The sequence below is a fragment of the Oxyura jamaicensis genome, chromosome 24, assembly GCF_011077185.1.
Source record: "Oxyura jamaicensis isolate SHBP4307 breed ruddy duck chromosome 24, BPBGC_Ojam_1.0, whole genome shotgun sequence".
In the NCBI taxonomy this organism is placed as follows: Eukaryota; Metazoa; Chordata; class Aves; order Anseriformes; family Anatidae; genus Oxyura; species Oxyura jamaicensis.
In genome coordinates, this window is record NC_048916.1 from 3,935,178 (window position 1) to 3,949,810 (window position 14,633).

Here is a 14,633-nt window from a genome sequence, read left to right on the forward strand (position 1 = left end):
ACTCTCAAAGGTGACTTGAAAACCAAGGCTCATCAGGAGCCAGCAGGGTTAGCAGCTTGACATTTAAAAGCGCCGATTTTTTTTTTTTGAAACTTCTGCTCAAGATCTTTCAAAACGCGGAATTCCCCCCGGCTTCTGGCCGTGTATTTATTCAGGAGGTCCCAGGGGCTGTCAGCACCCTTTGAGCACGGGCTCTCGCACAGCGAAGTGGCAGAAGTAATCCAAGGGTAAATGACCAGATGGCTTTGTAAGGAAGCACTGCAGAAACAGGCCAACGTGCTGCCACTGTCACCAAGCCTCCAAGGGGGGTGAATAATCAGTATTTTATGCAAGGCCCCGTTCAAATAGTCCATGCTGGGTACCTGAACTCGGGAGTTGCTCTGGTGAGCCTTTGTCTCGAGAACCTCCTCCTGACAGCAGCATTGGGTCTGTGCCCTGAGAGGGAAAGGGACAGAAAGGGAAAAGGTATCCCTGCTACCTCTGCATCGCTCGATAACCGACTCGTAGCTTGGAAGGGAACTGCAAACGAGTTGTTAGCACGATGGGGTTTGGATTCTGTGAACTGGAGGTGACTAAGTGAGCTGCCGGTGATGCGGGGGATCTGGGCTGCCCTTTCTGCAGCCGCCCTCCTTCCTCGTGCAGGGGGAAGGCCCAAGCCTAGGCCTTTTGCTCCGAGGCAAAAAAGTCATCACTGAGCCACAAGAACATGCAAATGTTTTGTTGTCACCCTGTCATTCTAATACCCAAATGAACCACGTACTTGGGGACCAGGAAGGTTTCTAACAACTCTCTCAGCATGTGCTGAAGCTGGATAGCCCTAAATCACACAGCTCCGATGTCCGGGGACGGCTGTCCTCTGCCTGACTTGCCACTGAACCAGGAACTCGCTGCATATGGTGCTGCTACTTAGATATTTAAACATGAAATCCCAATGAAGCAGTGGGTGAAGGCACTGTAAAGTTCTTGGGTTTTCTCCTGAACACGTGCAAGCTGGCTTTCTGGGCACTAGCTCCGGGTATCGCAGTGACACTGACCGGGCTCCACGGCGGGCATTAAGGGATGCTCTGTTCCTACACAGCCCCCTCCATGCTTGTGGCAGGAGCATCTTCTTTGTTGCTATCAGTCCTGAACTGTTCCACTTTCCTGACTCTCTGACATGATTAACAGCAGTAAAATGTACCAAATCGCAGATCCCTGGGGTAGTTTGGGGCACTGCCGCCGTGGGTTTAATTTTAGACCATGATCTGATCAGAGGAGTGACTTCTTCAGCCCCTGGTAAGGGAAGGTCTCTCTCCATTTGAGAGCTTTATACAATGTAATGGAAATAGATGTTATTCTTAGACCAGATATCTAAGCCTTGTGGTTAAGATAACAGATTGAAGCTACAGACCGAAGGGCAAGTGCCAGCCTAAGCGCAGTTTTGACATTTCTATATACACACACATAAATATATGTGTTGGCTGCTCAGCACCTCAGCTCCATTCAAACAGTGGGAGTGAGGAGTCCTCTCTGCTTTATCGCTTCAGATCTTTAAAGAAAGGAACAACAACCTGATAGAGATCTCCCCCCGCCAAACACAACGGCCAAACCGTCGGCGCTGCAGTAACGAGCTCTGTCCTGCAGCAGAAGCGTGCAAGAAAGCCAATGGAAAACAAACCCATGTGCAGAGCAGCCGCGGGCCGCGGTCCCACATGGACGGCTGCTGAAGCCCCTGTCGAGTGCACCTTCCTGGCAGCTGCTAACTCAATTCACATCCCTGCTCCGCGGTGCAGCGCAGACCTGTTGGACCCCCTCCAGCACAGATGTACGGAATTGGTGAGCGGCCTCAGTGCTGAACCCGGCGATTGCGAGAGACGAGCGAGGCCAGCTAATTGCTCAAACTGTTGCTCAAGTCACCGTGCAGAAGCCTCTGCCGTTAAAGCCCAGCGTGGGCAGGGCCGCGTGCCTCCCGGCGCCTCGCAAAGGTTCAACAAGTGCCTGGGAAGGCAGGGCTCGTCCGGGCCATCTGCCAAAGGGTGCCTGTTCCTCCTCCTCCACTCTATGGGGTGGAAACGGGACACAAGTGCTTCCTAGGAAGCTGCTGCTGAAACGTGCCTGTTGGTCTGGTGGCTGACAGGCAGCGCTGGAAACAGATTGTTTAGGATTTGGTTTTCTACTGCATGGTCCAGAGGCTCCGTCCAAGCCCCAAAGCCACTGTCCTGAATGATGAGCACAGAGAGCCTTAGGGGAAGCTTCTGCCTAAGCCCTTGGGGCAACAGCACCCAGGTTTGCTATTCTGTAGCTGAAGATTTCCTCCAGATTTCCTTAACAAACTCGGAAACGTGTTCAACACAGCCTTCAGAGCAGTTGCTCCTAGAAACATTTGTGTCCATCAACTTCTTCAATTGAAACGGAGTTTCCCTCCGTACCCCAGGCCAGCACAAGTCACTGTGAATCATGAAAATGCTTCTCAAGCTTGGGCTTAAGCGGGACTTACGTGATGCCTACGTTTGGGGCTGGTCCTTTGTAGTGCGGCGAATTTCAGCCAAGAGTATGTGCAGAAAGCTAATACCCTGAAGGCAAGGTCGTGAAGGAACAGAAACCACTTCAAAATCCAAAGATTATCTGCAGCACTTTTTTTGTGTGCGTGCAGTATTTTCCCAAATACAGCTCAAACCCTAGAGGAAGGAGAGATTTCACAGCCTCTCTGTGCTGAAATGCTGCTATGTTGCTAAGTCTGTTACTAGGCAAAACATGTTTTAGCAGCCTAGAAAACATTTTCAAAACACAAGGGAAGATTTTTCTGTTTGTAAACTGGATCTGAACTTCTTTTCTTTGAAATTAATGAAACTAGCACGCTCCTAAATTCTCGTAGTTACTGAGAAAATCAAACTGGCTTGGCTCTGCTTGTGGCCAGGGAACAAGCGGTCCAGCTTTGTGCACTGACTCCTCTTCGTGCCCACGGTGCTGAGTTAAACCCAGGTGATCTCTTGTGGGAGGGAGGAAGAAAGAAACGTGCTGCACAGGGGAAGTGGTGAAGCTGATTCATGGCTAACTGCACGATATTCCTGCCTGTCCCCTTTTTAAGGGGGAGCAGTGTTTGCAATTACGTCTAGCACCAGCAGATCTCCCCAGGAGCACGGCACTGCACACCGAGCCAGCACCAGGGGCCTGGCTGCAGAAGATGGCTCCGTTTTTTCAGGCCGTGATGACGGGAAGGAACAGCGGTTCGGTTTGGGAAAGCTCTGCCACGGAGGGGCACAGACAGCGCTTATCTCTTACGCTTATCACACAGAACAAGGCAAGCAAAAACATGATGCCTGTAATTGAAGTGCTTGGGGATGGTGATTTACCTATTTTGAGTAACGTCATGAGCCAGACACTCATCTTCATTTTTCTAGGGCTGGATCTCTGCTGAAACATCACCACGGGGGCTGTGGCTTCAGTTCAGAGTTGAATGCAGAAACACGAGCAACACTTTACGTGTTGTGTGTTTATGTATTCATGCACACATGCACACCCAGCATTAAAAGACAGAAAGCAGGATTTCTACTCGTATTAAATTTGCAACTTTCTGGTTTTGAGGATGTTTTGGACGAGCGTCAATTCCAACGTGAAACTTTTTGTTTGTGCGTCTCTGAACTCCCAGCTTCTGGAGCCACCCTGACTTCCGCGCCACGCAGCCCAGAGGATTTCAGCTGCTTACCCCTCTCTCACTTCCAATAATGTAAGTTTGGCCAGAGGCCTTCCTCCATCCTGAAAAAATGGCAGTCCATCACTACCTTTTCTCATATTCAGCATTATACAGAGATAAAAAAATCTATGCGTAATATAGAAGTGTGTGTACATGCATAATAGTTTTAAATGTTCCCCTGTGGTTTCAATGGCCTGTAAATCATAGCGTGCTTCCCTTGCGCTTGCTCTCAGTAAGGCCATCGACACGTGTAAAGGATTATCACACAGAAATGAGACATGCTGGCAGTCCGACGGGATCTGTGGGTGCAACCACTGACAGTAAATCCACAGCAAGATGGGGACAGCATTTTGGGTCAACTGGGAAATGACATTTGCGTGAAATTTCTTCCCAGAGGCAGATCCTTGTTGTGTTTAGGGTCTTGAGACAGTGGGGATCTGGCCAGACTTTTGTGCGACCTTGGTCAAATGCTTACCTCAGCGCCCAAATTGCACAACGGCAATCATAACATCACCTCTGCCTTCCTTCCTGCCTTAAATCAGAAACTATTTGGGATCGGGACTGTCTCCTCCTTTGTGACTAGACAGTACGTAATATAATGGGCTAATTACAAAATTAAAAAAAAAAAATGAGCCTGTGCTGACACTAGGAGCCCCAACAGAGAGCTCCCCGCAGTAATAGTCCAAAACTCCGACACAGTTTGAGCGGTTGCGATCCGTAGAGAAAGGCGTCCACGGGTAGCTCGCACAGCCCCGCATCAGAGCCCAGCTGAACTCTGCAGGTTGGACGATTAAAGGCTTCTTTAATACCGTCCTAATTTCAGCAAGAGATCCACGGCAGTTCAGCACCCGAAACCCAAAGCCTAAATGTATGTGACATCCTCTCTTGCTTTCCACCTGGCTCGTACCATTTTCCACCCTTAACCGAGCTAGTCTCTATTAACCAGCCAGTAATACTCAGAAATCACATTGAGTCTTTCACCTCTGATTATTTTAGCATGCACGGGGTGGAAGTCACTTGCCTGAAGAAACCCAGAACTGAGAAAATGAAAGGAACACAAGAATCCTCAGCTCCCGTCAGCAGCGCCAGCTCGGAGCCAGGCCGGCCTTCTGAGCTCTTACTGCCGGTAAAAGCACGGAGAAGAATTATCTCATGCTGTTTGCTGCTACAGATGCTGACCTGTCTGCTGCTAGGAGTGGAGTTGCCTGAGCTGGATCAGAAGCTGGAAGTTAGGTGATGTGGATACCCGTGAGCGTCCCCGTGCTGTCCCAGTAGTGTCCCCCAGAGTCCCACGGGACACCCCCATGGGCACTGTTTGTAAGCGGCGCTCCTCTGAGCTCCTGCATTTCCTATCCAGCTTCAGCAGCCCCTCCATCCCCTGCCCCAGTCCCCGGTGGTGCCAGCAGCGATGGCATTTAGTGACATCCCTGACAGACTCGTCTGACAACTCGGGGCTTTGTTTGCCTAAGCCATCCCAACAGATGGCCACCACTCGAGGCATCAGCCTGCCTTCTATTTATACGCAGGACCTACAGGCGCGGATCTGCGCTCCCAGCTTCGCCCGGCTCCCGGCCTCCCCTTGGCACTGCGGGGTGGAAACGGGGCTGGGAGAGCTTCGTGCCACGAGTTAAACAACAGCTTCTGGGCAGCAGAGCCCGGCAGGGAGCATCCCAGTGCCGTGCGGTCCCAAAGCTCCTTCTGCGCCCACACACTGTTCCACGGCGTAGCCATGGTGGAACATCCTTGTCTGGGCTTTTGCTGTTTTGCTACTTATCTGAACTTTAATGATAAATCATTTGTAGGATTTCCAGCGGGCTGGAATAGGGCGCTGAGAGCTACTTCAGGCCGGGCCAGCAGAGGACTTGTCAATGGGGTCACATCGCAGCGTCCTGAACTCAGCACCGAGACAGCTTTACCCAGCTGGCGGGTTACGTTTGCAACAAGCATTCTTTGCACTTGGGATATTTTGCCCCTCTCTCTGGCTCGCTTTCTGCCTTTAACCTTCCCTATCCTGTACACTGAGGCTTTGGTTTCAGTTTTTGTCACACGGCAGTTTTCTCAGACAATACGAACCACAGGCATTGTTCCTCGGTGCATGGTGAGGTGAGCCCAGGGCTGACGGTCAGCCTCGAAGGCACTGCCGCACAGGTGACAGCGAGTTTCATTCATAGCACCAGGCTGCTTTTTCCCTCTGGCTACGCTGAAAGGTGCACATCTGTTTCTCCAAACAGGCACAGAGCCTGAAGTCACCAGGCTCTTACCATCTTCTTTTGCAGGCATAATGTATAAAAGCTAAATGCTGATTTCTGTGCGTAACTACAGATCACCGACAGACTTAAGGAGCGTTAAGTAGGACAAGGGGAAACACACGGGATTTTCTGGATGTGCCAGTGGCAGTCTGACATCTCTCCCTAGAACTGCATGTGTGAGTCCCTGTATTTATGGAAAAACACGGCAGAGAGGCTGAAAAGCCACCGAGTTCTGATTGGCATCAACAACAAAAGGGAAACTTAGATCGGGAAACCTCCAGATCCCGGCCGGTCGCATTTGCACCCTAAAGCCCACGGTCCCACTTCAGGAGTCACCATGCTCCAAGCCGAGCCATTAGGAAGTTACCCTGAGGTTGCTGCCTAATTCATTTCCAGCATAAGCACACGCAGGGCAATCACACCGGGACATTTCTCAGCTGGACGAGACCAAACCTAATGCTTTGCACTCCTGAAATTCCCTTCCCTTCCTTTTTCTTTCGGAAAGATCAACTTGTGCGTGGATTCAGGAGGATCTCCCGGGTGACCGAGTTTCGCCCCGGCGATAGCACCGAGCGCAGGAACGCCGGGTTTTGGTTGCAGCTTGGAGGGGGGGTGGGGGGGGGTGCCAGGAAAATCGCCTTTTTGGCGACCCCAGGCTTTGCCGGGGGGGCACCTGCCGCCCCCGGGCCCCCGCCACCTCCCCGCTCCCGGTGTCCCCGGGGCGGCTCCGGGAGCGCATCCCCGGCTGCCCCCGGCCCCCTTCCAGCCGCGCATCCCCCTCCGCGGCCGCGCATCCCTTAACCACCCCAAACCGAAACGGGAGGGAGGGGGAATAAATAAATAATAAAAAAAAAAAGACACCGAGCGGCCACTTACGCCCGGGCTTTGGGGAAGCCCATGGAGAGCAGGATCTCCAGCGACGAGCCATGTTTGATGGTCCCCGCGCGGTGCTGCCGGTTCCGCCGGGGGATGACTTTGCTGTACAGCTCCTCTTTGGCAGCCATGGCGTGCGGGGCGGGCTGCCCGCGCTGGGCCATCACGCAGCCATCGCCACCCGCGCAGGGCCATGCACACCCGCAGCGCCCCGCCGGGGGCCGCGGCCGGGGCAGGGCCGAGGGGGCTGAGCCCTCCTCCGCTCCCCTCCGCTCCTCTCCCTTCCCCTCCTCTCCTCTCCTCTTTGCTCCTTTCCGCTCCCCTCCGCTCCTCTCCGCACCCCGGAGCCCCGCCGCCGCCTACCGCCGCCCGTGCGCGCCCCGCGCAAAAGCCGCGCAAGCCCCCGCAGCCGCTCGGAGGCTCCGCGGGAGGCCCCGAGAACCCCCCCCCGCCGCCGCCCCCGCTCTTAAAGCCGCCTCCGGGGCGGGCGGGCGCGGCCCCGGTCCCGGGCTGGAGCCGGCTGCTGGAGGAGAGCCCCAAAAGGGGGCTTGAAGGGGGGCGCAGCGCAGCCCCCGCTCCCCCTCCGCGCTCCGGGGATGCGCTGGGAGAGGGGCAGGGTGCGCGGCCAGCGAGGCCGCTGCTGGAGCAGGGAGGGGAAGGGCAGGCTGGTGTTGAAAAAGCAAGGAGGACGCGCACAAGCCCGTATTTTTTGTTTTGGTGTTTTATTTTTTTTTTAAGCTCGGCACAGTGCTGCCCTAACCACGCAGAGCAGCCAGGGAGGGGAGGTCGGACCCTCTGCACAGCACTGGGGCTCCAGAGGCTCGGTGTGCAGCTCGACACGGCTTTGAAATGGCAGCACTGGTGGTTAAACTACACCTACTTAGAGGCAAAAGAGTCGCGCTCCAGATTTTCCACCTCCGTCCTGCCTTTCTGCATCCTCCTCGGCCCTCTCCAGGCCACCACGCGGAATATGTGGCCTGAAAGCTCTCCAGTTGCAGGGCAGGGACTGCCCTTCCCCGGTTAAAGCCCGCCGGGACACAGCTCTGCTCCTCTCCCCTCTGCCCTCCCACACAAAAGCTGCGTGTTCCTCCGGGCTGGGTGGGACAGACGCTGCTGCTGCCTCCCTGCTTGCATTTCAGTTCAGATCTCGGGCTGATGGGCTTGGGTGTAAACCCAGGGGTTTACACGTGTGCTCTCCAGGCAAGAGGCAACCTCCTGCTCTCACCTCGCCTTTGTCTGTCTCCTGACATCCCCTCCTGCCTCCACCGCAGTACGCAGCCCCCCTCCATCCCCTCCTTTGGACCGACAAGCAGATCATCTCCCCAGAGCGGGCCCAGCTCGCAGGGCTGTAGAGAACAGCTTGAAATCCCATCCCTGCACGTAAATAAAAACAATCAAGAGGCCCCTTTTTGAAACACGGTAGTTTATGTTGGGGAAGGAAGCAATGCTGGCGATGACAAGCCTAGCACCGCGATTATTAGCCTCAGGGAAAACAAACAGCCCGCTCCCATTTTGTTGAGTCGGAGGCAGGAACGTTCCCTCGCAGCTCCGGGCTCGTTCCCTTCCCGTGCCGCTGCCGATCCATGCCCGGCACTTCTTTTCTGCTGCCTTCCCCAGAGGTGCGAGGAGGGCAGAGGTCGCTGTGAATTCCCCCGGTGTTGCTGAGACACTCGCTCTTTCCTTTGCCCCCGCTATTAATCGCCAACAGCTTCGTTAAAGTCTGGGTGAAAGCAAGGAGCGTGCAGCCATGGATTTCAGCCGTGCTAGACGTTTTGCAGCCGTGAAATCAGGATCAGGCACCCAACCTATTGCATTTTAATGAAGGCAGGGAGTTGAGGATTATTAGTAACACACAATATTCACACGAAAACACCACCAGAAGCGTTAGGCACGGACGGGCCCAGCCCCAGCCATGGAGGTGCACCACCGAGGGAGGTACTTCTGGTTCAAGGATCTGTGAAAGGAGAAGAGGAGAAGCCCGGAGAGCCACCGACCCGACCCTCCTGCCTCCCCCAGGCCTCCAGGCAATTCCCAGGAGGATCCGATCAATACACAGGAATCTGTGAGGATGGTTGTGTTTTGAGGATGGTTGTGTTTTACTTAACTCCATGTGCTCCACTCGTGCATAGTTTTTGCTCTGCCTGTGTTAGTAAGTCAGGAAATAACAATAAAAAGGTAATTTGTTCTGGAAGTAGCTTCCAGGGACTTTGCCCTGATCCAAATCCCTTTCCTTTAGCTGCTACAGATTTGTATGATCAATTAAAAAAATCACTTCCTACGAGTTATAGTATTGAAATTCTGTTGGTTGGGCCTGAAGATGAATTGCTGCAAGTAACCCCACATCAGCAATGCTACGACACGCGAGAAGGAAAAGAAATGGGATGTTTGCACACCGAGGCTAGCCGAGTGCATCACTGTAGTTAGTCCATCAGTGAAAGTTGCTGCACACCTGCTGGAAATGTTTTTTGGGGCCTGCTGAGAACCACCCCTCGTCTTTGTGACTTTAGGGAGTGCCTCCGCGTTGGATCTGGCTGAGCTTTTTTGCATTAGAATGCGTTCGGTGAGATAATGCTGCCTCCCCCTTTTCTTTTTGATTGAAAGATGAAAATGAAAGCTGTCTTAGTGATGAAATAGGAAAAAAAAAAAAAAAAGGAAAGAAAATAAAAGTGGAAAGCAGATTAAAAAAAGAGAAACCCCCGGAAAACTGTGTTTCAGTCACCCGAAAGAAGAATAATTTTAGTGAAAAAATTGCAAGGCATGCAAATGCTGTGCATATGTGAAAACTGCAGTGTGCGGTTTATTTTAAAATACTGTCAGGTTTTCACATGAGACCTTACTCATTTTTTCACGTGGCCTTCCCTCTGCTGGCCTGAACCTAGTAATTAGTCCGGGCGCTTAGCTGGGTGCTGTTAATCATTTTCCCGGCTTCAAGGCAACGGCTTCCGGGTGCCCTGAGCCGGGCGCGTGTGCCAGTCCCTGCGGCGACGGGCTGCTGGGGGCTCTCTCTGCTCTCCTGTTACTCATTTCCTCGGTGAAACTCACATATTATCCCTCTACCCACAGGAGAAGGCATTCTTAGGGCATTCTTTGTATCGCTTGCTTCAAGGGTGGAAGAAAGGCAACGCAGAAGCGATCGGAGGGGGTGCAAAATGCCCCGCTGGACAGCGAGCGGGAGCCGTGCCGTACACTTCAATGGGAAGAGGTCAGGCTCCGAAGGAGTTTGAGCCAAATTTAGCCGCCTTTCCAGCCTGATGCTACCTCCTCGCATTGGCATGCGAAGGGTTTGCTCTCCAACAATGGAAATACTCTGAAATAAACAGCACAACAGCAGGAAACGGAGCCGAGGCTTTGCTTTCCTCCTTCACTACTTCCCTCCCATAAAGAAAGGGGTCAGACGCTTTCAGAAAGTCCTTGCTCAAGACAAGGCGGCCGCATTCTTATGGGTGGAATGGTGCTGGTGCCCCGGGGCCAGGATGTGGGGCTCCTTTGGGGCCAGCACCTCTGGAGAAGCAGTGGGGGATGAGCCTGCCCCTTCTCCCACCCTGTCCTAGAGAAGAAAAAGAGAAAAGAAGGCAAACACCGAGCGGGAGCTGCAGATGATCGCAAGATCGCCGTTTCCTAGACTTCGAGCCTGATCTTGCAATTATTTGCATGCCTAAGTCATTTTACATACCCAGGTCCCCGCATGGCAGCTTCAGGCCCATCTGCAGCTGGGGGAGGAGGGCGACAGCCGGCAGCCTCCCCTGCATCTCACTTTGGCCAGGCCGTCCTTGCACTGTTTGTGGTGTCAGCACACCTCTGGGGCCGAGCATCTGAAAGCGTTAAATGATTAAAAACAAAGAGAGTCTACCCTAAGCACTTTTCCCCCTCTTTTTTTTTCAGTCTCCCAAGTTTCCAAATGTCAAGAAACGGTGATTTATCGCAGAAAAATGAACAGCTGCTGTACACTTGATTCGAAACTGCATGAAAATTGTGTCGGAATTGTTAGTCGGGGTTTTTACAGAGCGGAGACCAAGGTGACTTTAGCAACCTTCAGCCCATCTCCTCTGCAGTTCCTAAGTGCTCCCTGGCAGTGCTGTGACTGCTCGGGCTTTGTGCTCAGCACCCATCCCAGCATGTTTGGAGCAACTGCAGAGCATCAGGAAAGTGGAAGAACAGCATTCCTGAGAGCAGCTTAAAGCCTAAAACTCCTCTGCCCAGCTCTTTTACCTGTTTGGGCTTTGGTCATTGGGCTGGAATGAGCATTCAGCCGTGGCTCTGTCCCGCAGGGGTGGTTTCCTTCCTTTGCTCGGCATCCATCTGCCTAGGTACTTGGTGAGCCTCCTCCTGCGCTCATCACCGCAGCATCCGAGTCCCTCCAGAGTACTGAAAAACAGAAAGAGCAGCTGGTTTGTGGGGGAACGGGATTCTGTGCTTTGTCCAGGAGGACAACCGCTCACCCTTCACCGCATCTACCTAACCTCAGCCCTCCGCCGTGAGGTTTGGGCTGTGGGATCGCCCCCTGAACCCAAACCCCGTGGTTATGGCCCAAGGGCTGCAGCCCCTCGCTCCGAGCCCCGCTGGCTTCGGCAGGGAGCAGCTGGGGCTGGGCCCTGCGGGACCCCAGCTGGCCGGAGGGACTGGAGAATTTGCTTCTCTGGCTTGGATTTTCTTCAAGCCTGGAGTGTATTTTGCTCATTACAAATAAAACCCGCTTTTATTTCATCATAAGCCTTTCATTTGTGCACGGAGTTGTGGAGTCGAGCTGGATCGTGAGGCACGAGCCGAGAGGCCAAGTGTCCATGCAGTATTTCAGTCGGAGAGCAGAAGGCAGGGATGACACCTAGTGTGGCCTGCCTTCCTCTCAAGCCGGGTTCTCAGTGTAAAGGGAAGATAAAACAACATGTATCTGAAAATGCTTTGAGCTACTCCTGGTTGGAAGGCAACGGGGGATTCTGTGTGAGGACGACCCCTGGCTTTCTCTCTGGAGATGATTTATTGTGCCAGGCCTTCTCCTCTGGAGCCCCGTTCCTGTGGTTTGGTGGCTCCGTGGAGCGAGGACACTCCGAGTACAGGACAGCAGAATTTCCCTGCAGGGACCACATCAGCCTCCTTTGGCAGCAGAAGCAGAATGGACTTCTGTGGGTCATCGAAAACTGAACAAACCACCGATGCAGGAGCAGGGAGTGGCCAAGGCTTTGAAAAGATGGAGTTTACCCTCTCCTAACCTCTGCAGCACCGTTTTTTTTTTGTAGGTACGGCAAATAATTGCAAGCAGCAAAGCTTCCTTTTCATTTCTCCTTGCAGACACACTTGTGGCAGCAGTGCAACTGAGTGGGGAAGTGATGAACCGCGTGCTGTGCACGGCGCTTGCAGAAGCTCTTCACTGACATAGGTGGGATTTTCAAAGGGAACTAAAGCCACCAGGAAATTAGCATACGGTTATCAAATCCTCCGAGGCTGGGCTGGAGCAGCATGGTTAGCTGGTTCCCGTCATGGTCTGCTCTGGGTAATCCACTCTCCGTTAGTGGGGAACAGTTGAGCAAACAAAAGATTAATGGGCTCTGAGCGTCTGGCCCATGTGCAAGAAACATCTTGAGCACTGGCTATCTTATCTGTTGGATTTCATGTCTGTTTCTGCTACACTTGTATGAATCTAGTTTATTACTATGATTATTTATTTGCTTGGGTATAAGCCAAGAAATAACGAGACACAATAGAAAGCTGCTGGGATTTCCCCAACTCCCACACACAGTAAAATCTGCTGATGTGCTGGAGGTTGCACAAAATCTGCAGGGTTCCTGCAAGGGCCTTGCTTTTTGACTCCTTCTGTTGCAATTAGCACTTCTGTTGTGATTTGTCTAGCTGCATTCCTGGGTCATTAAAGGGGCTCTTGTCAGATTACTCCAAAGAGAAACTTATTAGTTTGGTTTAATATTGATAAGGAGAGGAAGGGGGGCTTATCATCACTTGAAATCTTCCAAAGTGGAATTATTTGAAAAGTTTGGTGATTTGGTTTGTCGCCGAGACAGTAATGACCTCAAAGCAGCCGAGTGATTCTAAGGATTGCTTTGTTTCCTTTCCTCATTTTTCTTCAGTTATTTTTGCTTCTTAGCTTTCATGTTTTTGGATGCTGCAGCAGCCTTTCAGTGGAGAACAGAGGGAAAGTGCTTACCAGCAAGAGTGAGAACGGTTCATCAGGTTTCGTGAGGTTCACTGAAACAGAAATAATAAAAAAGCAATAAGGCAGGAATGGGAGGAATAAGCAAAAATTGAAGAAATGTTTGTAATGTAGTCATCAAACGTACCGAGGAACACAAGAGACCAATTTTTTATGTTTTTGATAAGAATTTTATCTGGAAGACAGCAGGTTAATAATGCACATCTTTGTGTTGCAGAAGAGGATTGTTTTACATGTGCGTGTTCGTCCACTGTAGGTATATTTCTGTGGCGTGCTCCTCCTTAAAGATGTAATTTCAATGTGAGCGAACACAATCCAACCTCCTGCTTCAGCTGCAAGTGTTTGCAATTTATTTCATATTTAAATCTTCATTATGCGAATGGCTAAAAGATAGAGGCTGTTCTCTGTAAATTAAATTCCACCGTGTGCGGCTCCATGTGTAGCTCCTTGCAATCACTTACTAAAATGTTACATTCCCACTTAGAGCATAAATTTACATGATGCTTTGATTTCAGCTGCTACTGTCTTTATCTGGCTGAGCAACGCAGCAAATTAAATACGCTCCGTCCTTTCGGCCCAAACTCTCATCTCTGTTAATGACACTTAGCACAAACCTTGCCCTTGTCATCTGCAAAAAGAGCAATTAAGGTTTACCGGGTAAGGCCACAGTTCTGGGAGTGCACACATTTTTTTTTTTTTGGTCTTTCCTGCTCAGCGTAAGCCTCTCCGCACTCCCTGCAGTGAAATCAAGTCCGTGCATCAGCCTCTGCTGGACGGGGGCCCAAGGTAAGACTCGATGCCGTACTCAATACATCACGTAAAAATCAGTGCTCTGCTTTGTCACTGCTTTGTAGTTTTGTTTACGCAGCCCTGCTAGTTTGAAGTAGCTTGCAGCCGTATCATCCTCCTGGTGTTTCTGGTTAGGATTTTGAGGGGTAAACAAAACAAAGCAGGCAAACAAGGAAGGAAAAGAGTTCCTGTTTGCAAATAATTTCCCATCTGTTTCTCATTCTGTTTGACTCCGGGGAACATTTCCACACTGTATACATCTCATTTTAAAGAACACGAAGTCAAGACGAATGCTTTGAGCTTCCTACTCCTGAACTGGATCCCTCTTCCACTCGGTGTGTGTAAACGGCCCCCGGCCCTGCGGGGATCCTGGCCGTTAGGCTGGGCTGAGAGCGACCCCGGAGTAATCCCAAGCGAGCTCCGAGCAGCTGCCTAATTGGAGAGCCGCAGGGAAGCATTGGCCAGCTCAGAAACCAGAAAGAGGAGAAGCTGGAGGTGTGATTGCTGTAGGGCTCGGTGGCCAGGACAGGAGCCTGGGGCAAGTGGGAGTTCAGAGGCTGGTGAATATCGCGTGTGAGAGCCATCGATGCAGCTGCGCAGGAGCTTTCAGCCCCAGCAGACTCAGGAGCAACGTCCCCTGCAGGTCGTGGCCGAGGGAGGTGGTCGGCAGGGAAAACTTGGTAAGGTTGTGGCTACCAACACGTCTTGCACGCAGCCTGAGCCTGCAGCACGGCTCACTAAGATGGCCTCCTTGAAGCCTTGTAAAGTAAAGATGTTTCTTGGGTCCAGGCATCTTTGCAAGGAAGAGGCGCTGCCATGAAACGACCCATCTCCTTTACACCAGGGTGTGATCACAAACCTTTGAGCCACGGCTGAAGAAAGCCTGGTG

The 14,633-nt window shown here is 52.1% G+C and overlaps 1 protein-coding gene and 1 long non-coding RNA gene across 2 annotated transcripts in view; one reads left to right on the forward strand and one right to left on the reverse strand.

The window, feature by feature from the left end:
* The window catches only part of LOC118177890, a 74,918-nt gene extending 73,009 nt beyond the window's left edge, over positions 1-1,909 (forward strand). The window contains exon 3 of the long non-coding RNA XR_004755959.1: positions 1,527-1,909. This is a non-coding gene — a long non-coding RNA (uncharacterized LOC118177890). The remainder of the gene's footprint in view (positions 1-1,526) is intronic.
* UBASH3B (ubiquitin associated and SH3 domain containing B) overlaps positions 1-7,145 on the reverse strand; it is a 67,194-nt gene extending 60,049 nt beyond the window's left edge. The window contains exon 1 of the mRNA XM_035345939.1: positions 6,799-7,145. Coding sequence (XP_035201830.1) covers positions 6,799-6,959 — 161 coding nt within the window. The 5' untranslated portion in view covers positions 6,960-7,145. The remainder of the gene's footprint in view (positions 1-6,798) is intronic.
* Between the last annotated feature and the right edge of the window lie 7,488 nt (positions 7,146-14,633).